Genomic DNA, 25,024 nt, shown 5'->3' with positions numbered 1-25,024 from the left:
AGGCATCTCGGCGCTTGCCTTGGGAACCCGTCCTGGCTTTTCCCTGTGAGATAGCCCCTAACGGGCATCCCCAAGGTGAAAGCCAGGCATCCCGCCGCGGGGGGGCCGTTGTGGAGATTAAGCAAGCTTAATGCCCAGAGTTGCAGAGTGTGAACCCATGATTAGGTCAGGCACCGAAGCGAGAATTATCGAGTCCGTGGACATTTGAGCTCAAGACCCTGCCGCGTCGGGAATTGAACCCTGGTCCCGGGTCTGACCTCTGCTTCAGGGTCTGCCTGCTCTAACCAGTGAGCCACACTTCTCCACCCAGTGAGCCACACTTCTCCACCTTCTATTTGCAGTCCAGCTTAAATTCCCATCAGTGGGGTTAATATGTCTCATCTCACTGGAGGGGAAAGGACCCAGACTAACATTGCATTCAGATCTGTGCCTAATACGTACCCCTTCCTTGTTCAGCTGATATCTTGGGCATGTGGGCAATTATCAAAGCTAAGACACATCAGGTGTCTTTTACGTTAGCCATCTTTTCAGTACCACTATTGATTCATACGTCCTACCGTTAATGGTTTGAAATTAGTCCAATATCCCTTACTGATGTATGTGTCTAGTGACTTGAATATTACTTATTATTGCTTTAAAGACAGACGTGGGATTGTATTGGACACTTCATTGGTATAAGTATCTTCTGAAGCCAATAATGAATACACTTGTGCTGTCTCACTCATGGAGGCCCTTACAGTCGCACGACTCAGGCTTCGCCTTTTTCGTAAAGGCATTATGAATAGTCAAGGACAAAATATATCTTTACAAATGATGAATAAAGAGTAGAACGGGTGAAATGTTGGGAAAGATATTTGCACGTCACTGGCAGAGTTTACTGAATTTGCAGGTGGATTAACATGATTTACCCAATTGCACATGGACCAAAGTGAAACCTGCTGTCAAACAATTCATTTTTAAATTGATAAGTATGGATATGGAGGCATGTTGGTTAATAACATAGATGCAACCTGACAATTGTTTAATAGGAAAAGTTCAAAGCTTTTTTTACGGATGTTATTAAAAAGAAACCAATCGGGCAGTCTAGAGTTTGGATGAGGGGACTTCAGTGCTTGCAGACATGTGTTCTTAAATAAGACCAGCTTCTCTAGCTGTGTCTCTTCTGCAAGTGAGAATGTACATATAACTCTGGAGAGTCAGTAGCGTGGACTAAATATGAATTCTATTGTCTGGTTACAGGTTAAAATTTTCATGATTTAAGCCAGGAATTTGTAAATTGTTCAACAGTCTGTGGTGTTTTCCCCATCTATCAGTTGAGTGTGTCTGACCTTTGATGCCTATGTGGGTTGGCGATCCTGGGAATTGTAGGCTGTGCATCATTGCAGGAGGAAAGTAGCTGAATATTTTGGTACAATTCGATATTGCACAGGTTTCCATGGAGCACAATGTAGTGTAGTTAATATCCATCAGCTATGCTGTAAGAGATAAAGTGGAGAGCAGCAACCGATAAAGTGTTCACTCTAGAAGTATAAACTTTTTTCAAAAGCCCTCCTTTTGTTATTAGAGGTACTTGGTGTTTGCTGTGGTGTCTCTGCATTTTCAGATCCAAGTCATTCTATCTGTGTTGACAACAACTTTTGAAGTATGCTTCCCCCCCCATGTAATGTCAGCAATCTCCAGTCCATAAGTTAAAGTTCATAGTCTTATGCACTTTGTTTGATATCTTCAAAAGGCAGATATATCTGCCAAGGGACTGGGCATAAATGTTTCAGTTTTGCTTTTACAGTTCAGTCAAGGCTTGGTAATAGCTAAAACAGCAGCTGTTCGTTGTATCGAGGTCCATTTCAAACTTTTAAATGAGGCACATTTTGTAGTTAGGTCTACAGCATCAGGGAACTACCATATCCCCATTCCTATTCTGGAATCTATTGTGTGCCTTGAGAAGGTGCTGTGCCCATTGCACATGTAACGAGGTACAGTATTTGATCCCCTTGCTCTAAATGTTCAAGTTTTTTGGTGACCCCGATGATGCTTCTGCCCTTGTGGGACAATGGAGCTCTTTAGAAAGGCTTGCCATTCTCAAACTTGAACTAGGCTTATAGCTAAAATAGTGGTTTGCAAGTATATGGGGTTGTGTGTTTGTTGCCCGCATAGCCAATTAGGGAACTCGGCTCCGGGTTCAGTGACAGATCTGACCCAAGCAATAACATGAGCAGAACTACATACGTTCTTCCTGATAGAAATCTAGCTTCTGTTATATGGGAAAAGGGCCAGGGGTAGTGCCACAATCCTAAAGCAGTGGGCTAAAGTGTTTATCTGTGCTTTTCCTGTGGTTTCCTTTCTGCATAGTGTTCACACACTTGTTCTTGCCATCTTAAGGCCAGAAATTATTATGGGTTGTCCCATTTAAAGATGTCGGTAGAAGTTCCCTCAACTTATTGATCCTGAAAATAGGATGGTAAATCATTAAAATACCTCAGGGTGAAGATATATTTTCCCATTTAGCTCTAATCTATGGTTAAATTTAGATCCATTTTTTACATAATAAATGTTTGCACTAGCTGCATCCTATTTGTGGGTTTCTCTTGACCAGAAGGTTTGAAGGTAACACTAAAATCATAGCAGTAGTGAACAATTTTTCCATAAAGCAAATTCTCTTTTACTCTGTAGCTATAGAAAACAAGCAGATTTGGATATCTTTAACATCTCTAAACCAAATCAAGTTTTAGTAATAGTTTGGAATTTAGCTGATTGGCTAATACATTTGACCAGATAGCTGATTTGGAACATTTGCATGTGTATATATACACCCTGTCTACAAGGGACCACAATGGTCCACAGCAAGGTCAGTCCAAGGACACTCAAGGGTTAAGCTTACAATCTTTATGAAGAATTATCAAGGCTGGAAATTCACTGATCTGAAATTGAAGAATGAATACTTTTTGGACATCAAGTGAAAAGGTTATCCTGCGGGTTGCATCTAAGGAGATTCTACTCTTTAATGTTTTTATCCTTCTGTAGAATATTTTTGAAAAATTGGTAATGGATTTTAGATCAAATTGGAAAAGTGTGCACAACGGATGGAGTAATGGACTTTTTATAAAAATAGAAACAGAGGGGGGAAGGTGATGCTAAACTCTCTTGATGAAACACAATGTACATTTATAAAGAGTACAGAAGGATATCTCCATTTGAGTCACTTGTGTCTGCACTCACAGGTTTTAAGGATTGATTATATATTTATGCATTTCACTCTTGTGTAGTATGGGAACATTTTAAATAATGTCTACTTGTGAGAGAAGTCATTCTATGGTGGCTATTTTCAAATAACATTTTTATCTGATTCATAACTAATAAATAAATAGTGGAAAGCGAACAGAGTATTATTGATGAAAATGAATAATGCTAGAATTCATTGGACTCCAGGATTTTTAGTATGTCTGGAAAGTCCATTAGAGGTAGCTGTCACTATTTGTAGTGCCCCTCCTGTTTGGTGTAAGAATGTGAAGTTTCGGTACTTTTCGCTATCTTGGCTGGAGATGGCCAGATCCAGCTCCTAAGTTATTTTACACTTAGACAAAAGTAAAACAATAATTGGTGAATGCAATAATTGGTGAATGCAATCATTTTCACCGGCTGGCTTTGCCTATGCAGACCTATTAGTTTTTTTATTTTTTTTATTTAATATTTTATTGAAACAAAAGCAAAGTCATCATCCAGGTGGCAATCCATACATTACAGAATATGCATAATAGGCATTACGTAAATAACAGTACATCAAGAATCCTGACAACGTAGAGGTCCGGCCCTTGCCATGGCCATATCAGCTGTGGGGGAGCTACAGAGTTCACCCCAGTTTACATTCCAATGTCCCCATTTCCTGTCCCATTTCTTAGGACACCCCCATACCTTATATACAGTTTTCTCAGCCAACATGCATTCGTCCATTGCAGCCACCCAACCCACCAAAGGAGGTCTCCGCGGGGCGCCCCATTGCATTGCTATTGCGCGTTTCACCAGCAGAAAGCCGAGGGCCACCCACTGAAGTTCCATATCCGTGAGGTCCGTGGCGTCCCAAATGTTAAGGAGCCATCCCTTAGGTGAGAGAGGGACAGGTTTTCCCAGTGCATCCGTCATTTTTCGGGCCACCCTCTCCCACATGTGTTGGATTACGGGGCAGTCCCACAGGATATGATAAAAGGAGCCCGTGAGGCCGCAACCTCGGAGACACACATCATCCCTGTGCCTACCTATCCTAGCCAGGAGGGGAGCAGGCATATAGGTTCTATGTAAGACTTTCAGCTAGATCAGTCTGAAACGGTGGTTGATCGCCGTTTCCCTGGGGGACATCAGTGCCGACCGCCACTCGTCGTCCTCTAGGTGTCCCACGTCACCCTGCCATTTAGCTCTCAAGTCTGGAAGGAGTCAGGCATATTATTGCATAGTTTGCGATAGGTGCATGATATCGCCTTTGTCTGGAGGGGCTTTGAGAGCAGTCTATCCTCAAGAGGTGAGGTCTCCGGAAGGGAGGAGAGATCGGGTACATTAGTAAGGATGGCATCCTTAATTTGAAGGTAGCGGAAGGCCTCGCCCTGGGTAAGAGCGTACTTCTGTTGGAGGTCAGTGAAGGTCAGTAATTTACCTTTATGGATCATGCCCCCCAGAGTGGAGATGCCGATCATGTCCCACTTATCAAAACCCTGATGATGACAAAGGGAGCCGAGTTTTTGTGAAGCCCAAAGCGGTGTGGCCTTTGTGAAGATGTCGGACCATCCTAAACTTTTATTGGCGCGGTGCCAAATCGCTATCGTTTGTGTCATGGGCCCCACATACCGACTGCGGGGAAGCTTACTATATAGGGCTCCTAGGTAACCCTCCCGTCCCGTTTGATACCGCTCTAGGTGAAAAGCTGGGTTAGTAGGTGGGCCATGGAGCCAAGAATTAGTGGCCACCAATTGAGAGGCCCAGTAGTAGAGGCGTATATTCGGCAAGACAATGCCTCCATGGTACCACCCTTGCGTAAGTTTATGAAGAGCAATGCGGGGAGCCTTACCGTCCAACAAGAGGAGACGTAGGTCTCCCTCTAGCGTGCAAAAGTAAGAATCGGCAATAGGAAACTGGCAATTCTGTAGGAAATATATAAAAATCGTGGGAGTGCCAGCATTTTAAAGAGAGCCGTCCGGCCCGGGAGGTACAGAGGCAACGATTGCCAGTGAGATATATCATTATGGAGTCTTTGCAGTGGGCCCTTTAGGTTTCGATCATAGAATAACTTGGGATCCGGAGTTACAAAGATGCCGAGGTATTTAAACCCATCGTGGGCCACTGTAATCAAGTACCCTCTCGGGAGGGGAGGTGGTGGGCCTCGCAGCCCATAAAGCACCGATTTGGACCAGTTTAGAGAAAAACCAGAATATTTACCAAAGGTGGTGATGACGTGTAGTAGACTGTTAATGGAGGATCTAGGGGAGGAAACGTAAATAAGGATATCATCAGCATATAATGAAATGTTGTCAACCGTGTCATCATTCCACCGGAGACCCCTAATGGAGGCATCGGCTCTGACCCAATGGGCCAACGGTTCGAGGGTGAGTGCGAATAGTAGTGGGGAGAGGGGGCAACCTTGCCTGGTCCCCTTGTGCAGCAGAAACTGTCTAGAAGTATGGTCATTGAAGCGTACCTGGCCCCACAGATCGATATAGAGCAGTCGAATCCATTGAATAAAATTAGGACCAAAGCCAAAGCGCCCTAGGACCTCAAAAAGGTAAGACCATTCTATGGAGTCAAAAGCAAGTGTGGCGTCAAGGGACAATATCGCCGCGTCCTCCTGTATATAAGGCTGCCTGCCCAAGACATTATGCACCCTACAGAGATTGAGGGCCATATTTCGGCCTGGAAGGAATGCCGACTGGTCGTCATGAATTAGGGAGGGGAGGACTGTCAGGAGCCTGGTAGGCAAAAGTTTGGCCAGAATCTTCACTTCGGCGTTTATGAGGGGAATCGGTCTGTACGAGCCGCATTCAGTGGCCGACTTATTGGGTTTGCGAATTACGACTATGGAAGCCAACAGCTGATCAGGCGGTAGACTGCCTCTATCACGGCTTTCTTCAAACATAGCTTTCAGATGAGGGATTACCTCCTGTGCCATTCCCTTCAGGAATTCAATGAGAACGCCATTGGGTCCCATGGCTATACCCGATTTTATAGCGAAAAGAGCGTTCCCAATCTCCTCTGCCGTGAGATCTGCTTCTAATTCGTCCTTATCAGTTTCATAGCGAGTTGGTAGATGCATTTCTGTTAAGAGTAGTCAAGACTCCTCTGCAGTATAATGCGCCCTGGCCTTGTAGACCTGTTCTAAGTGGTCTGCGAAGGCCTCCGCTATATCCTGCGGATCTGTGATGTATGAGTCATCTGAGCGGGCCAGCAGCGGCATCCATCTGGAACCTTGCTCGCGTCTCTCCAGCCAGGCCAGCATTTTACCTGCTCTATCGCTCTATCTACCTGCTCTATCGCCCAGTTCGTACACCCGGTGGCAAGTTTTCAGGAGTTTAGTTTGTGCCTTTTCCAGGGCCAGCGCTTTATATTCAAGTTGTTTAGTTTGGAGACAGCTAGCCGTCTCTTCAGATGGGTTAGTATTGTGGGACGATTCCAAATGAAGCAAATCTGTTTCAGCCTGGAGAAGCTGTTCATTCTGTTTATGTAAATATCCAGTCTTGAGAGCCAGTGCCCTCCCCTTGATAACGGCTTTATAGGCCTCCCAGATCGGGACAGCCGATTGTACCGACCCAACGTTCTCAGCAAAATAATACTCTGTGTGTTCAAGCAGGCTGTCTTTAATATCAGGGATTTTTAGAAGCCAAGAACTTATGATTAAGTTGCCTATCGATGATATGTAAGTTTCACAGTAAGCGGGGAGTGGTCTGAAATTCCCTGAGGGAGTCCTTTTGGATGGTGGAAGAACCCAACGTCTGCCGTAGGGCAGAAGAAATAATCAATGCAGGAACTGCTATTATGTGCGTTGGAGTAATGTGCGAAATTGGAGGTGTCTGGGTGAAACGCCCGCCACAAGTCCTCTAGCCCCATCGCCTGTGTAAAGTCTAGAAGGTCCAATCCCTGCTTATTGGAACTGCGCTGGAGACGCCTATCTAGCGCATCATTCATTGTCATATTGAAGTCTCCACCAATAATTAGGGAACCCTGGGGGAGATCTAGTAAGAGCTGTTCCAGGGCCTGCAACGCATCCTTACCTAGAGCCGGTGGGACGTAGGCTGAGATAACATTCAACTGTCTTCTCTCCCAGGTGGCCTCTACCACGGCAAAGCGGCTGAGCGGGTCAGCCCACGTCTTCGTGCAGGTAAGTGCAAGGCTTTTTCTAACAAGAATGCCGGTACCCCGGGATCCAGATGTAAATCCCGCATGAACGAGGAACTTGTAACCCCCTCGGTGGAGTGCCTGACAAGTGTTACCCATCAAGTGTGTCTCTTGCAGGAGAACCAAGTCAAGAGCGTGGGGCTTGAGATATTGAAGTACTACCCCTCTCTTTATCTTGCTTCCAAGACCGTTAACGTTCCATGTCATGAGGGTAAGCGCCCTCGTCGGGGGGGAGTGTCATGGTGGTGTGTGGGGTGAAAACGGCTAAAGACCTCACATACGGGGGCCCCATACTCCCGAAATGTCAGCAATGTTAGAGAAAGGGCGACCCGAGAGGAGACCCAGATGAGGACGAGGATTCTTAGCTCTCAGAAGTGGGGGGCCCCATAGGGCCGGATAATGTAAATGTAAATTGTAAATTGATACTTGTATAGCGCACTACTCACCCGCAAGGGTCTCAAGGCGCTCGTACGAATACCGCTGTGGAACCCGTCCTGGCTTTCCCTGTGAGGCGTCCACTCCTGGGCACCCCCAGGGTGATGGTCAGGCATCCTTAGCGTTGTGGGGGCCGTTGTAGAGATTAAGCAAGCTATTGCCCAGAGTTGCAGAGTGGGACTCCATGATTAGAATAGGCACAGAGGCGAGAATTATCAGGTCCATGGAATTTTGAGCCCAAGACCCGCAGAGGCGGGGAATTGAACCCTGTTCCCAGGTCAGACCTCTGCATCAGGGTCTGCCGCTCTAACCATTGAGCCACACTTCTCCACAAACTTACTGCGCCCAATTTCAAGGAAGACTCTGCAACTTACAAACAAAAACTGAACCAAAAAGGAAACACCCAATTCCCCCCTCCCTTCCCACCCAGGACGCTCCTTGGCTGGAGTATCTGTGCGCACAATAAATAATCGTAACATAACATAACATAACATAACATAACATAACATAACATAACATAACCCTCCCGCCCTGCCCCCCTGCCCGCGGACCTTAAACTATCCACACCCCAACTTGGCAGAGTGCCTGTCGCCCTCCCAAACATTGACGGGGTACCTGGTGAGCCGTTGGTGCCTCTCGCCTGAAGCCAGTGAAATCATAATGATCGGTAAGACTCCTAACAAAAACGTATCAATATGCACATCAGCTTACTACAAAGAACAGTTACTAGTCACTTAATAACATCTGGACCGGAAGAAGAGCTCAAGGAGAGCGTGGATAAGTTCTGAGTTGCCTGTCGCCGCTCGAAACAAGAGTGAAGCCAAGAAGGTTAATGCTTGCAGACAGCATCACAACAGCGCCACAAGCCCAGTCCAGAGCAGCTGAGAGACCTCATTGGCCGTCGTGGTTAATGTCAGTGAACAAATCTTGGCTCTCCGGCAAACTGTCCTGATTTGAGAGGTCGTCTGAGGTCCCGCCATTGTTCGGAGATTTCCTCATCTGGCGCCAGCCATCAAGCCAGTCCCAAACCTCGCTCGGGGACATAAAAAAACATGCTTTGCCCTCCGATTCTATACGCAGTTTAGCAGGAAATAGTAGGCATTTTCCAGGTGTAAGGGCCGTCCCGCCCTTGCCGTTTGGAGGATGACATCCTGATCACGAAAGTTGAAGACCCTCGCGATGATGGGAGGGGGGAAAGCCCCGGGTTTCGGCCTCCCTCCTGGGACTCTATGTGCCTGTTCAATCGAGAAATAGTTGGACAGATGCTTCGGCTGGAGGTGTTTCAGGATCAGGTCCTCAACGAAGAGATCAGCAGTCGGCCCTTCGAGTCGCTCTGGAACACCCAGGATGCGGATGTTATTGCATCTCGCCCGTCCTTCATAGTCATCCAGGAGCTCTCCCATCTGCTGCTGTTGTTTCTGGAGGTGGGCTACCTGTTGTTGGAGAGTGGAGGTATCGTCTATGAGAGCCGCGGTTTTGATCTCAACGTCTTTGACTTTGGAGTCCATTTTGCGGAGATCTGCCCGTAGTAAGGTGACCTCGATTGTTCACAGAGTCTATGCGGGTTTCTAAGGAGGTACGGACTCCAGCTATCGCCTCCATAACGTCTTCTAAGGTGAGTGCTTTCGCTGCAGGTGAGGGGGGTACAGCCTTAGGGTTCACATCGGAGGTTGTGTCTTTGCTCTCCCCTTTGGACCCCCAAGAGAGCTTGTTGATCTGCCGCTCGGTGGACAAACTATTTCCCCTGTTGGAGGCCATCAGGAATGCAAATATTAGCCCCTACTTAGGGCGTCGGCAAAAATCAGGGACAGCAATGCAGCGAAAGGAGTACTCCACAACACAAGCCGGAGCAGCCAGCCACCTCCCCCACTAGATGGGCGTCTCTAGGGAGTCCGAAGTTAAGAACTGACCATATCCAGAGTCAATGAACCGCATGGAAGGCAACAGTGTGGGCCCAGCAGCCAGGAGGCGGCCGAAGAAGTCCAAGGGGGCCGAGAGGTCCGACTAAGTCGCAGTTCGTCACAGTTCCGGGGGTATGACTCTCAGGACCAAAATAAACTGGTGCCTGGTGTCAGGGAGGATCCCGGGTGCCTCCGGGCCACCCAGGTCACAAAGGGACCAGCGCACTGCGGACACCCAGCCTCCGCACACACCCGCCACAAGAGAGGCCGAGAGCGTAGGTCTGCAGCAGGAGCTTCTCTGTGTGGGGGCCTGAGAATGGCATCCGCAGGGGTGGGGGGCACTGCCGCCGCTCCGAGCAGGTGGGATCCGGAGCAATGCGGCAGATGCAGAGGCCTCAGGCCGAGGGACTCGCGTAGGTGCTGCCCCAGTCAGGACGTGCGTGGCCGCCCCTCTGATGCAGCGGCCGCACAGAAGCTCCAGGCAAAATTAATGCCCCCCGACCCAATGGGGGAGTCTCGAGGGGGGGGGTTGGGGTGGGGGGGGGACGCCAGTTGTGTCCAATACAAGGTGGCACAGCAGCTGTTCCGGTGTGGGGGCCCTCGAAGTGCGGCGGATGGTTGGCGCATAGGCCTTGAAGCCGGGGGGTTGCGTGGACGCCGCCCCGATGTTGGGACAATGAGGGCCGCGTCACTGCCGCCGTGCCGCCACGGGGTCCCCTGACGATACGGTGTCTCCCAGCCGGTGGAGAAAGGCGGCGGGTACACTCCGGTGATGGCCGGTGGGCAACGTTTCACTCCGGCGGGACTGTAAGCTCCCCAGACGCCAACGAGGCCCTAGGCGCCGGGCCAGAACACCATACTGGCCGCCATCTTGGGAATGCTACCGGGGACGGCACTTCGCCGGGCTCGTTCTTCCTCTCCGCTGCTCCTGAGACTCTCGCCTCGGCCCCAGGATGTGCACACAGGGTAGGCAATGGGGACCTCTCGATTTTAGGGGGGTCCCACACCGAGGAACGGATCTTTGCGGCGGATAATCAGGCAAGGGCCGGGGAATCGCTCTAACAGGCGACCATTCCCACCGGCTGCTAGCCACGCCCCCACAGACCTATTCGTTTTGCCATTCGTTTTTGCCGATGCTATTCAGCATCAACAAAAAAGAGGAGAAAAAATGGTTCTTGCCGATGCTGAACAGCATGATGTAAAAGCGATGATCTATACATACACATGCGTGCCGGAGCATGCACATGTATGCCAAATTTATGTGCGTAAGGTCACTGTGCATGCACATTTGTGATGATACAACAGCCATCGTTTTTATTTACCATTCCAAAATTGTCAGATACTGATCTTGGAGAGCTAAAACAAAAAATAACTAAAAAGCAAAATCTCATGGAAAAAATTGAGAGGTGGCCAGGGACCAAATTGCAGCTGCCAGACCCTGCAAAAAGATTTGTTTTAAAGAGGAGTATGAAGATGGATAGGGGAAAAATGGAAGAACAGTTGGAGGGCAGTCCACAGTACCTAGTAGCCAGAGCGTGGAAGAGGAACGGACGACTAAGGGAACAGTTTTAAGCATGAAAAAGAAAGCTGAGCAAAGACTTTTGTCAGAAGCAATGCATTAACTGTTAGGGGATGGGTTAACAACACGGAGAGCAGGATGTTTGAGGAAGGCAGCAGCACACGAGGGAGTGAGTAAATAAATACACGCACTACTATGGAGTGCCAAAAGAGAAAGGGGAAAAAATGTCATCCTAATGCTAACAGTGGATTTTAGACGTGAAACCTGAGGGTCGGCCGAGCAAGGGGGAGAGGCCTCCTGGTGAGGGCCCTCTCCTCGGATCGTACGGACGAGCAACCACCCCCCTACAGATAGACGCCACACAAGAATAGGTTCTTCACACTTTTATAGGTATTCTTAAGCAGGTTATGGCAGTAATACAGCAGGAACGGGATACAGGGATCCCTCTTAGGCTTAGTCTCTGTGGGAAGGGGGTAGCGGGACAGTCTTTAGTACCGGTCTGGTACAAGGATGCCTGCCGCACAGCTCTCAATCCTCGAGCTGGAGGGTTCTCTGGTATGGGCCGCGGCAGCGCCAACAGGACTCCAAGGATGGTTCACGAAGATGAGCCGCGGCAGCGCCAGCAGGACTCCAAGGATGGTTCACGAAGATGAGCCGCGGCAGCGCCAGCAGGACTCCAAGGATGGTTGCACGAAGATGAGCTGCGGCAGCGCCAGCAGGACTCCAAGGATGGTTGCACGAAGATGAGCCGCGGCAGCGCCAGCAGGACTCCAAGGATGGTTCACGAAGATGAGCCGCGGCAGCGCCAGCAGGACTCCAAGGATGGTTCACGAAGATGAGCCGCGGCAGCGCCAGCAGGACTCTAAGGATGGTTGCAAGAAGATGAGTTCGTCTCGGTGTCTCTCGACTCCAGGATACCACTCCCTTCCTGCTCTGGAGCTGCACCAGTTATAGGGCTGGGGCCCTTTGATGTCCGGACCCTCGCACTTGGAGGTCGGAGGGTCCGGGATGGGCGAGTCCAGACACCCAGCAGGGGGGTGGAGCCATCGCCCAGGGAGGCTGGGGGCGATCGAAACCAGGCTGATGGGGTCCATCGAAACGTCTCCCCCCATTGACTTGTCAAGCGGTCTCTTTACCCCTTGGTTGGCTTGTGGTGCCTCGATGTCGGGGTTTTGCTGGGCCTGCAGCTGGGGTCGGGCCGAGGCCACAAGGCCTGGTCGTGGAGGGTCCAAGATGGCGGCTGGGCCAGAGATGAGGTTCTGGGAAAGGGTCCGGACCAGCCGAGAAGGTTGAGGAGATGTGGTCGAGTTCCGTCGGGGGGAACTGGGGGCGGCCCGGAGGGGCGGCACTCGTGGCAGCAGGAAGGTGCCGTTCTTAGCCGGGGAACAGGGGTCGAGATAGTCCGGGATCCGCCATGCGGGAGGAGTGGGACCACGCCACGAGGCCAGGTCCAACATGCGTCCCCCCCAGCTGAAGGCAGGGAGAGTCACCCATCGTCTTGGGTATTCTCCTCGCCGAGGCGGAAGAAGCGGGACAGGCCGTCTGCGTTGGCGTGGTCGTTGCCGGGGCAATGCTCCACAGTGAAATCCATCCCTTGCAGGGAGATGGACCAACGCAACAGCTTCGGATTTTCCCCTCGCATCTGCATCAGCCATTGCAGAGGTCGGTGGCCAGTTTGCACCCGGAAGTGGGTGCCGAAGAGGTAGGGCCGGAGCTTCTTGAGGGCCCACACTACGGCGAAGGCCTCCCGCTCAATGGTGCTCCAGCGTTGTTCTCGGGCCAGCAGACGTTGGCTAATGAAGGCCACCGGCTGGTCAACTCCCTCTGCATTGATTTGGAGAGGACTGCCCCGACGCCGTGATCAGAGGCATCGGTCTGTACTATGAATTCCTGGCTGTAGTCGGGGGCTTGGAGCACGGGGGCGGTGCACATGGCTGTTTTGAAGGTCTCAAAGGCGGCCTGACACTCCGGTGTCCAGTGTACCTTCGGTGGGTGTTTCTTTGACATGAGTTCTGTGAGGGGCCCCACAATGCTGCCGTAGTCTTTCACGAAGCGCCGGTAATATCCTGTGAGCACCAGTAAGGCTCGGACCTCTGTTTGGGTGACCCGGGGTTCCCAGGCCCGGATGGCGGCGATCTTGGGTTGGAGGGGGGCCACCTGGCCACTTCCCACCTGGTGCCCCAGGTAGGTCACGGACCCTTGGCCGATTTGGCACTTGCTGGCTTTTATTGTTTGCCCGGCCCGTCGGAGTGCGGCCAAGACTTCATGGAGGTGTTGGAGGTGTTCGGCCCAGTGGAGACTGTACACCGCATTATCGTCTAGGTAGGCAGCGCTGAACTCCTCGAGCCCCGCCAGCACCTTATTCACGAGTCTCTGGAACGTGGCGGGGGTGTTTTTCATCCCGAAGGGCATCACCTTGAAGTGGTAGTGGCCATCCGGGGTGGAGAAGGCGGATCGCTCCTGGGCGCCCGGGGTGAGGCCGATCTGCCCGTAGCCCGCAGTTAGGTCGAAGGTGCTCAGGTAGCGGGCGGCCCCTGGGCGGTCGATCAGCTCATCAGCCCGAGGGATGGGGTGAGCGTCTGTTCGGGTGACGGCGTTCAAGCCCCGGTAGTCCACACAAAATCTGAGTTCGGGGGCGACGCCAGGGGCGGCGGCCTTGGGGACCAGCACGACCGGGCTGGCCCAGGGGCTGTCGGAGGGCTCGATCACTCCCAGAGCCAGCATCTTGGATACTTCCGACCGGATGCAGGCGCGCACCCGATCGGGAACTCGGTAGGCCCGGTGCCGGATAGGGGGGCTATCCCCGGTGTCGACATCGTGGAGACACCATGGGGTGACCCCGGGGGTGAGAGAGAATAGATCGGCAAATTGCTGTAATAAGTCTTGGCAGCCTTGGCGTTGTGCTGGGGTCAGGGTGGAGGAGAGGTTGACTCCTTCCACAGAGCCGTCTTTTTCTAGGGTCTTCAGGAGGTCGGGTAGGGGCTCGGAGTCCTCTTCAGCCCCACTGTCGGTAGCCATCAGGAGACTAAGTTCTGAGCGAACAAAGTGAGGCTTGAGTCGATTGGCATGGAGGACCCGGAGGGGGTTCCTGGGGGACTCCATGTCCACCAGCTAGGTGACAGGGCCCTTGCGCTCCACCACTTTAAAGGGCCCCATCCATTTGTCTTGGAGGGCGCAGGGTTCGACCGGGGACATGACCCAGACCTGTTGTCCCGGCTCGAACTCGATGGATGAGGCGTTTTGATCATACCACCGTTTCATGTCTTCTTGGCTGGCTTCGAGGTTGGCTTTGGCAAGTTCCCTGAACCGCCGAGTCTGGTTCCGGAGGGTCAGGAGGTACCTGTACACATCAGGAGGAGCACTCTGGGGGGTCACCTCCCATCCTTCTTTGACCAGACTTAGGGGACCCCGGACGGGGTGCCCATACAATAGTTCGAAGGGGCTGAACCCCAGGGACTTCTGTGGGACCTCCCGGTAGGCAAATAGGAGGCAGGGTAGCAAGACGTCCCATTGGCGTCGTAAGGGTTCTTCCAGACCCATGATCATCCCCTTGAGGGTTCGATTGAAGCGTTCAACCAGTCTGTTCCCTTGCGGGTGGTAGGGGGTTGTGAACTTGTATGTGACCCCGCACTGTTGCCAGAGGGACTTCATGTATCTGGAGATGAAGTTCGTACCCCGATCACTGACGACTTCTCGGGGGAAGCCCACCCGCGAGAAGATCCCCATCAGGGCTCGGCCCACCACGGGCGCTGTCACAGTCCGGAGAGGGATGGCTTCGGGATAGCGGGTGGCATGGTCCACCAGGATGAGAATGAACCGGTGACCTTGTGATGTCCAGGGCTCCAGGGGCCCCACAATGTCAATCCCCACCCGCTCAAAGGGAGTGTTGATGACCGGGAAGGGTTGCAGGGGGACTTTCAGTTTTCGGCCGCTCTTCCCACTGGCCTGGCAGGTGGGACAGGCTCGGCAGTGGTTGATCACATCGTTCCTCATCTTGGGCCAGTAGAAGTGGGTCACCAGGCGGCTGTAAGTTTTGTCCTGCCCCAGGTGCCCGGCGAGAGGCACATCATGAGCCAGGTTCAGGAGGAAGTCTCTGAATCGGAGGGGGACTACCAGCACCCGGCTGGCCCCTAGCTCGGCAATCTTCTGCTCACTGTAGAGGAGCTCATTGTCCCAATAGATCCAGTGAGCCCCCGAGGCATCCCCTGCGCTCTGGGCTGCGGCTTACTGTCAGATCCCCTCAAGGGAGGGACACAGTTTTTGTTCCTGGCGGAACTGTTCTTGAGTGGGGCCACCTTCTTGGCGCCACTGGGCCAGCTCCGGGAGGTCGCGGAGTGGGTCAGGTTCTTCGTCGTTGGGCCCCGGTGGGCCGGGTTCCGGGTCGGTGTCTTCAGTGGTTACGGGTTGTGGAGGTTCGGGCCACTCGGGTTCTTCGGTGGCGGGGATGGCGCGGGCGGCCATGGATCGGGTCGTCGCACAGACCCATTCAGGGAGGCCAAGCATTCCCAGGTGCTCCCTCCGCTCAACGGCAGCCCAGGGGGAGCTCTCGAGGTCGTTCCCGAGGAGGCAGTCTACCGGGGCATCGCCTCGGACGGTCACTTTCAGCATGCCCGACACTCCCCCCCCATTCAAAGGGGACGCGGGCCATCTGGCACAGGCTTTCGGAGTTATCCGCAGATCGTACTGGGCATAGCACATTGGGCAGGATTTGATCCGGGGTCACCAGATGGCAACGGACGGCCGTTACGCTGGCTCCCGTGTCGCGGAGGGCTTCGGCCTGGTGTCCATTAATGGTGACCCACTGGCTGTACTTCTGCGTGTTGGCCGGGATGGGGGCCCGTGGGATCATGTCTCTTTCGCCCAGACATACCAGGGGCATGGCTGCGGGTTCCCATTCGGGCTGGTACTGTTCACAGTCTTCGACTTCTTCTTCACCTTGTTCCTCCCCTAGGGAGACGGCGTTGATCTGGCGGTTTAGCGGACCCGTGGGGTAGGATGGTTGGTTTCTCGGACAGTTGGGGTCATTGGCGTAATGACCGGGTCGCTGGCATTTGTGGCAGGTAACGTTCGAGCGGGATCCCGGCCGTACTGGGGGACTTCCTCTCCTGGCCAGGGACGGGGGAGTGCTAGGGAGAGGCATCGTGGCGGTGTCTGGTCCTCGGCCCTGGCCTCCTCCTCCTCCTCGCGGACGGTGGGACCCCTGTGATCCTCGGCCTTGATCTCCCGCCCAGTTTCGGGGGACCTGGGTGCTCTCCCATCAATCCGCTTCAATGGCGAGTTTCCGGGGCTCGGTCAGTTTGCTGTCGAGGAGATGCTGCCTTAGTTCGATGAAACAGTTATTGGAGAGGTGTTCCCATACGATGAGATCGAACAATTGTTCGTAGGTGGTGACTTGGCTGCCCTTGATCCACCCTTCTAGGGCTCTGCTAAAAAAGTTCACGTACTCTACCCAGGTGGTACCGGGGATCCTTTTGCAGTCTCTGAATCGCTGCCGGTACATCTCGGGGGTGAGCCCATAGCGAGTGAGGAGGGCAGCTTTCATATGTTCGTATGAGGTCATCTCGGCGTCTGGGAGCTGTAGCAGGGCATCTCTCCCCTCATTGACGAATCTCCCCCACAACCCGGCCCCCCAGTCTTTTCGCGGAACCCGGTGGGAGGTCATAGCTACTTCGTAGGCCTTAAACCATGTCGTCGTTCTTGTAGTACTCTCGGACGACATCTTTGGGGATGTGGACCTTAGTGTCCGCAGAGGGAGTGGAGCTTTGGTTTTCGGAGATGCCGAGGTCCTTGTTTTGTTTCCTAATTTCTAGTTCCTTCAAACCGCGCTCGTGTTCGTACTCGAGTTTCTTCTCCTCCAACTCCCTCTGGCTTTTTTTCTCTTCCCGTTCTCCCTGTAATCGTAGGTGTTCAAGGGCTATCTTTTTTTCTGCTAGTTTCAGTTCCCCATCTAAGCGTAGTCTAGCCAGTTCCAACTCGTGGAGCCGGCTCCTCTCTCGTTCTCTGGCCTCCTCGTGAGAGAGGCCCGGGTTCCTCTCTTCCTCGGGGGTTGCAAGGTTTTCGTTTTGTGGAGGCGACGCTCCCGTCTCCACCCCAGTCTGCAGAGCCTGTTTGAGGTCGTCTTTGGTACTTAGTCCTGTGGTAGCGATACCCAAGTCTATGCAGAATTGCTTTAATTCCTTGTGACTGTTATCTTCCAGCCGTTCCATCTGGAATTTCGCGGTTGTTCCGGCTTCTTATGTCGTCATGGTCGCTGCGTGTTTTTCCGTCTGTAGTAGGGCGAGCTACTCTCCGTACGATTTGCGTCGACTCGAATCGCGCCGCTGGCCACCAATGTTAGGCGGGAAACCTGAGGGTCGGTCGAGCAAGGTGGAGAGGCCTCCTGGTGAGGGCCCTCTCCTCGGATCGTACGGACGAGCAACCACCCCCCTACAGATAGACGCCACACAAGAATAGGTTCTTCGCACTTTTATTCTTAAGCAGGTTATGGCAGTAATACAGCAGGAACGGGATACGGGGGATCCCTCTTAGGCTTAGTCTCTGCGGGAAGGGGGTAGCGGGACAGTCTTTAGTACCGGTCTGGTACAAGGATGCCTGACGCACAGCTCTCAATCCTCGAGCTGGAGGGTTCTCTGGTATGGGCCGCGGCAGTGCCAGCAGGACTCCAAGGATGGTTCACGAAGATGAGCCGCGGCAGCGCCAGCAGGACTCCAAGGATGGTTCACGAAGATGAGCCGCGGCAGCGCCAGCAGGACTCCAAGGATGGTTCACGAAGATGAGCTGCGGCAGCGCCAGCAGGACTCCAAGGATGGTTGCACGAAGATGAGCCGCGGCAGCGCCAGCAGGACTCCAAGGATGGTTGGACGAAGATGAGCCGCGGCAGCGCCAGCAGGACTCCAAGGATGGTTCACGAAGATGAGCCGCGGCAGCGCCAGCAGGACTCCAAGGATGGTTTACGAAGATGAGCCGCGGCAGCGCCAGCAGGACTCCAAGGATGGTTGCAAGAAGATGAGTTTGTCTCGGTGTCTCTCGACTCCAGGATACCACTCCCTTCCTGGTCTGGAGCTGCACCAGTTATAGGGCTGGGGCCCTTTGATGTCCGGACCCTCGCACTTGGAGGTCGGAGGGTCCGGGATGGGCGAGTCCAGACACCCAGCAGGGGGGTGGAGCCATCGCCCAGGGAGGCTGGGGGCGATCGAAACCAGGCTGATGGGGGTCCATCGAAACGTCTCCCCCCATTGACTTGTCAAGCGGTCTCTTTACCCCCTGGTTGGCTTGTGGTGCCTCAATGTCGGGGTTTTGCTGGGCCTGCAGCTGGGGTCGGGCCGAGGCCACGAGGCCTGGTCGTGGAGGGTCCAAGATGGCGGCTGGGCCGGAGATGAGGTTCTGGGAAAGGGTCCGGACCAGCCGAGAAGGTTGAGGAGATGTGGTCGAGTTCCGTTGGGGGGAACTGGGGGCGGCCCGGAGGGGCGGCATTCGTGGCAGCAGGAAGGTGCCGTTCTTAGCTGGGGGAACAGGGGTCGAGATAGTCCGGGATCCGCCATGCGGGAGGAGTGGGACCACGCCACGAGGCCAGGTCCAACAGTGGAATGACCAGAGTCATCCTTTTGGCTTTCAGAATATAACAAAGAAGAAATATTCCAGATGCAGTACAAAGAAAAATAGGGAGGGAAGTCATCATACAAGAAGCAAGGAAATGAGAAAGGCAGATGGCCCATCAGACTCAAGCAAGGGGGAATCCAAAGTTCACTATAGTGATAGATTTTAATGCAGCAGAGACCATTCGTCTTCAAAAACAATACAACATGTATACAAGACCTAAAAAGGGCGCCTTTTTTTTGATCCGGACAGCAGCCAAACATTATCGCCTAAGATATATAAATGTGGGGACCCCCAATGTTCTTCTTATTCTATTAGTGGCCTAATTTTGTGATTTGCAGTCCATATGCTAATGGAGGCTGATAGAGCCGTGTATACTTTTACTACCTCAAATGACCTTAAACTGGAGATTTGTCAGCTTCCCATCTGTTTACCTTATGTATCTCCCATTTGACAGTATCTTGGAATTATTTGAGGGTGTTGGCCACCATCATAGGCAGTCTGGGAGTTTATATTCTCCCCAATTCGCTGTGGACTTCTATCTGATTTGACTCCAGAAGTTTTGAAAAGAGAGTTAGCCCTACAACAAATTTATCTCCAGAACTAATTCTTTAAGAAAATTGCCAAAAGTAAGGTAATGCCACAGACAAAAAGCATTACCAACATTTTTTTGAGTCTAGTGTTTCTCCACCAATACCATACGGCGTGAAATGTAACCCATATTGTAGAATTGTTGGTATTAAAAGAGCCAAAGGGCCGTTTGTTAAAATCCTGCTTCACCATAAAAAGAAGTTATCCATCTAAGGTATCCGATTGGATTTGGGACTAGTGTGTTAGCAAATTTATTAAGATGGTGGCTGTGGTTCTGTATGTTACATGCTATTCCGTGATTAGTACAGGCAGAATTAGGAAGAGAATTAGAACTGAAGTTAAGTTCTGCCTTACGTACAGTAAAAGTGAATACTAAACATGTGTAGAATTAGTTTGCAAAAAGATGATGTAAAGGAAAGGTTCAATATCTATGTGGATAAAGGTGTGGTAAAGAAAACTGTACTAGAATGCAGTTTTATCAGCGATCTAAATCATTGCTCAAAGATATGAACACTTCATTCCGTGTGTACACTGACAATCCCTAAGACGAGCATTTGCAATGCAATCGGTCTCACCTTTGAGACCTTATATGTATTGAGCTATGCAGCACATTAGCCTGGGTGCTGAAACATCTACTGTTCTTTAACATAGAGGGCAAGTATGCACCAAACTGCATGACATGCCAGGTATGGGAACACATGGAGAGAAATATTGCTTTTCAGCTGGAAATGGTATAGTCCGAAGCTCTGTTTGTAATTTAAAATCAGGGCCTTCATGGTCATATCACTGAAAATACAAGATTTGAAAAAAATATTATTGTCTACGGGTGCTCGTGGAAGACAATTTCTATGGACTGGAATCTAGAGAATGGTCGTTTTCTATCAAGAAAGTTAAATAGAGGCAGTTTCCAGAAAAATAATACGAAGAAAGTCCCTCAGTAGAAACCAATTCTGCTATTTTACTGACCTCTGCTGATCTTTTCTATCAAGACAGAAAAAAGTGCCTAAGCGGAAGCAGACAAATCCTAGGGCTGATCTCCAGAGCCCACAAAGTACATACACATATAAGTATATAATAAATATATACTAAAGTATATACAAGAGGTTTCCAATGTTCTAAAAACTGCAACTGTACCTAACACAGCTAAATGATCTGAAAGTACACAGATGCTTCACATATTTAAGAACACAGGACTTTGCCTTTGGAAGTAAGTACAGGAAATTCTCCAAATATATCCAACATGCACCTTTTATTGTTTGTCTATTTGGGATCCTGAAAATGTTTGATGTGTTTCGTTTGTTTATTGTAATTTTGAGGATATGTATAAAAATATTTAATAGGGATAATATTAGAACAACAAAGCAGCCCTTGAATTTTATATATTGATCGTCAAGGGTGATGGAGTGTTACAGAATTGTAAAAATGTTGATGTTTTCTCAATTTATTTTAAGAGGAAGGTAAGTACTGTGTATGCTTTATTGTATAATTGTACGTGTTACCTGGAAATGTTCTGTTACCTTCGTAAAAAAGCTTATCAATTGCTGTTACGAAGACTATCCAAAAGTAATGTCAAGCAGTTGAAAGTCTGGTGTCCTGGGTTGGTCTGAGATTTCTCTTCTGCTGAGCAATCGTAAGCTCTGTGTTTAACCTAGGACATTCCTGGAGTGCTGATCATTTTGAAGGGGCTCTTTTTAGACACTTTTTGCACAATTCTTTTGGACACATTGCCAAATGGACTTTGTTGCTGTTTGGAATCATTGATAGGTCTTGCTTCATATGTGCACCACCCTATATTTTCCAATTGCTTGGGACGTCCTCCTTAGTAAACATTATGAATTGGGGTCGGCGGAATTCGCGTAATCGCGTTACGCAAATCTCTGCAAAACAGTAAAAAATCTCAGCAAACATGTAGAAATTCCGCAAACACGCGGAATTGCTTGTTCGCGATACTTTTTTCCTGTTCACAATTGCTGTTTGCGTACTCGGGGGTAAATATCTCGCGAACACGCATTTTGAGAACGCAAACAAGCAAAACATTTCTCTAAGTCGTGGAACGCAGAATTTTGGGCAATTTCGCGCTCTCCGCGGAACGCAAAATTACCCAAATTCTGCAAATTCCGCAAGCGGAATGGAATTTACCGCCCAGGCCTAATTATGAAGAGGATGAGGGACAAATTGGAAATTGCCCAATTAACAGATAATGTTTTTTTCTGCTGAGCCTAACTATTCCTCGTCATAGTCCTGTCCAGTAGACGTCCAAACTTTCTGTGCTCCATGCACCAACTGCTGGCAGGACATGATACAGTAGAGTGTGCTCCCTCTTGTAGGCTATTAGAATGGTAAATAATTCGGTTCTCAAGTCACAATTTCCTATCAGTGCTTTTATTTATGACAAAAAAGCATTTTTGAAATCCGTTTTTTTTTCTTTTTCACAATATACAAAACTGTCTGCAACAATTTGTTTGACTTGACTCTGAGGCTCTAACTTTTGTAAAATCGGTTCCTTTTAACCTAAAACGAGTCTCCCTGCTAGGGCCCTATATTCTATGATTTGCATTGACTTCTGGTGATACTTGGAATGAAATTCAAGATATCCAATGCAGCTTACAAGGCGGTCCTGGGAACTAGGCAGTTCTACTTTCAAAACTGGATAATCTGCCTTCATTTCTCTGAATCTATGTTGTTAATTTAGGCAAACATTGTGCTCTTGAAACTTTTCGGTGACTAGCTATCAGCAATTTCTTATGGGCTGGATTTATACAATCACTCATTCCTCTTGAATGTCTATTAAATGTGTATTTTCCTATTTACTCTATGGTTTTATACGTATTAGTTATATTTTTGTAGCTCTTACCTTCAGAAACAATACATCAAATAAACCAGTAAAGATTGTATCTTGCAGAGCATAACCGGATACTTTGGTTCAGAACTGGAGGACAAGGTGATGGTGAACTGCGGGATCGTCAAGAACCGATTCATAATTTCAGACGAGGAATTCAGGGATTCCACCAGGGTTCCACTTAAGGTATGTGATTTGGACACTCTGATGGTCTTTCTTTTAGAACATGCAATGATTCTTCATTCACAGCGGGCCATATTTATTATATATGACGCAGAGCACCGTTGTCTATTTCTAATAGCCCAGGGTAGTTCTTAGGAAGCTAGGCACGTGGGTCAGCTGTACATTGTTATTATTATTGGTGGTGGCCTTCAGAACTAGACTTGCTATTTTTCCTGTTTCTATTATATTGCAATGGCTCCTAGCCGGCTACCACTTGCAGTTCTTCTTTTGCTCTTATTACAAGAGGACACACTCCTAGAAAGCTTCTTCTCTTTCTGAGAGAGTCTCCTCCAGGAGAACCAGCTTTGCTAGTCCTTTAGTATTTCATTTAACGCAGGGGGTTTAAAAAGATAGCCATGCAAGCTCCTTTTGTCTTTTTGCACAGATTGGACCTTTAGGGAATTTGTCATTGTAATACTTTTCTATTTCTGTTAGCATAGTGGGACTCCTCTTCAGTCATTAATTCAACTCTCTGCATATTTGCAAGAGTAAAATGTGGCTTCTGCAGCGCTGGTCATCTTAGTCCGCATGCTCTCACCATGAGAAAAGGCTAAGCATGTGAGCAGATATATATATTTTACCCGTCTTTAAACTATATAAGGGGAGAGTGGGCACCTGGAAATAGTGCCTTGCTGCTATTTTTTATTCATCTCTCTCAGCAGATGGGCGGTCTCCCAGGAAACTAATTATGCCAATCCTTCCACCATCATGCTAGTGCTTATTTGATGTTTACTAGAAGAGGGTGTGCTCCTGGACGCTAGCCCTGTCTGTTTTTATTTCCTTCTGCAAAGATTTTCCTTCTTCAGAGTTTGATATGTTCTATTGAATTTACTGTATTGTTGTTCATTACCAAGGCACCAGATAATATTTTGAAATGGGATTGTTTATTGAAATCTTTTGGGACTTTGGTGCTAATAGCATATATTTTGAGGAATCGAATATGTTTCTGATAGTCTGCTAACCCCAGATTCCTCACCTTTTAAATATGCCCCAGTCGTCAAACGGGATCTTGAGATGTTTGAGCAGTACCTCTGTGCACTGGTAGGTGGCAACATACAACTCAGCACTGACGCCGTTCCAAATGGATGTTATGTGCGGAGCCTACATAGGCACCACTCTTGTGGGCTTACATTATTTTCTTTCTTTCCACACCACCAGACAAGAATCCATAGCTGCCTCTCCTTTCTTTGAGCCCGTTTTCCACCTAAAGATTTTCAGTGTGCAATGGAAATGTCACCTCCCAAGACAGGACTCAGACCCGTGGAGACTGTTCCAAATAAATGTTGGTGACAGATTCTCATCAGCTTTATCTGTGGTGCTTGGGGTTGAGCCACAAAACACACAAGATGAAGGACGGAATGTTGCACAATGGCTAAACATTCACCCTAGTCACAGATCTGAGTTTAATCCAGCATTATTTTGCTCACCAAGCCACGCCAGTTCAGACATATGCAAATCAGTCTTGACCCTGTGCCTCATGGGAACAATCAGACAGAACTGCCAAGCCATGTCTTCCCTGGACCGGAATCAAGCATCCTAGGACCGGTTTCTGGCTATCCGCCGTCTTCAGCCAGGGTAGCTTGACTCCAGTGGTGTAGTGAGCAAGGGACCCACGTCTGGGCATACCTTTCCCACAAAGGGTGAACAGCAAAACACACAAGATGATGGACGGAATGTTGCACAATGGCAAAACATTCACCCCCAGTCCCAGATCTGGGTTTAATCCATTGTTATTTTGCTCACCAAGCCGCCCCAGTTCAGACATGGCCATATGCAAATCAGTTTAGACCCTGTGCCTCATGGGAACAGTCCAGACCGAACTGCCAAGCCATGTCTTCCCTGGACCGGAATCAAGCATCCTAGGACCGGTTTCTGGCTATCAGCCAGGATAGCTTGACTCCAGTGGCGTAGTGATCAAGGGACCCACGTCTGGGCATACCCTTCCCACATAGGGTGAACAGCAAAACACACAAGATGATTGGCGGAATGTTGCACAATGGCAAAACATTCACCCCCAGTCACAGATCTGGGTTTAATCCATCGTTATTTTGCTCACCAAGCTGGACTGGAAACAAGCATCCTGGGAGTGAGCTAAAGAACAATGATGGATTAAAGCCAGATCAGTTGACTGGGGGTGAGTGTTTGCATTGCTCAAACGCTCCGTCCATCATCCCTTTGGTTTTGGTTTATTTATTCCTACCACTTTCTGGTTCTTTAGAAGGACGAAGGTCTTTGCCCTATTTTAGACCTATGCCTTCGTCCTAAAGGAGAAATTCAAGATGCTCACACTGGGCCAAAGTTTTGCTTGCCCACGACCCTGGACACTAGATGGTTGCATTAGACCTGCAGGGCTCCTATTTCCATAAGCCCATCCTGGAGGACCATTGGAGCTACCTGCAGTTTGTGGTATGACAAGAGCATTTTTATTTTGCTGTGTTCCCCCTTGATCTCACCAGTACTCCTTAGGTGTTCACAAAGGTGATGGTGGTGATAAAAGCACACCTTCGAAGTTCATGAGCTGCTATCTTCCTCTACCTTGGCAACTGGCTG

At 49.9% G+C, this 25,024-nt stretch overlaps 1 protein-coding gene across 2 annotated transcripts in view; it reads left to right on the top strand.

The window, feature by feature from the left end:
- NUDT17 (nudix hydrolase 17) overlaps positions 1 to 25,024 on the top strand; it is a 373,515-nt gene that overhangs the window by 91,442 nt on the left and 257,049 nt on the right. For both annotated transcript variants that reach the window (XM_086945356.1, XM_086945357.1), the window contains exon 2: positions 22,316 to 22,438. In XM_086945356.1, the coding sequence (XP_086801482.1) occupies positions 22,316 to 22,438 (123 nt within the window). The remainder of the gene's footprint in view (positions 1 to 22,315; positions 22,439 to 25,024) is intronic.

Source organism: Lissotriton vulgaris, chromosome 12, assembly GCF_964263255.1.
Source record: "Lissotriton vulgaris chromosome 12, aLisVul1.2, whole genome shotgun sequence".
NCBI lineage: Eukaryota > Metazoa > Chordata > Amphibia > Caudata > Salamandridae > Lissotriton > Lissotriton vulgaris.
Note: the sequence above shows the minus strand (reverse complement) of the source record. Positions and strands in the feature narration are given on the sequence as shown.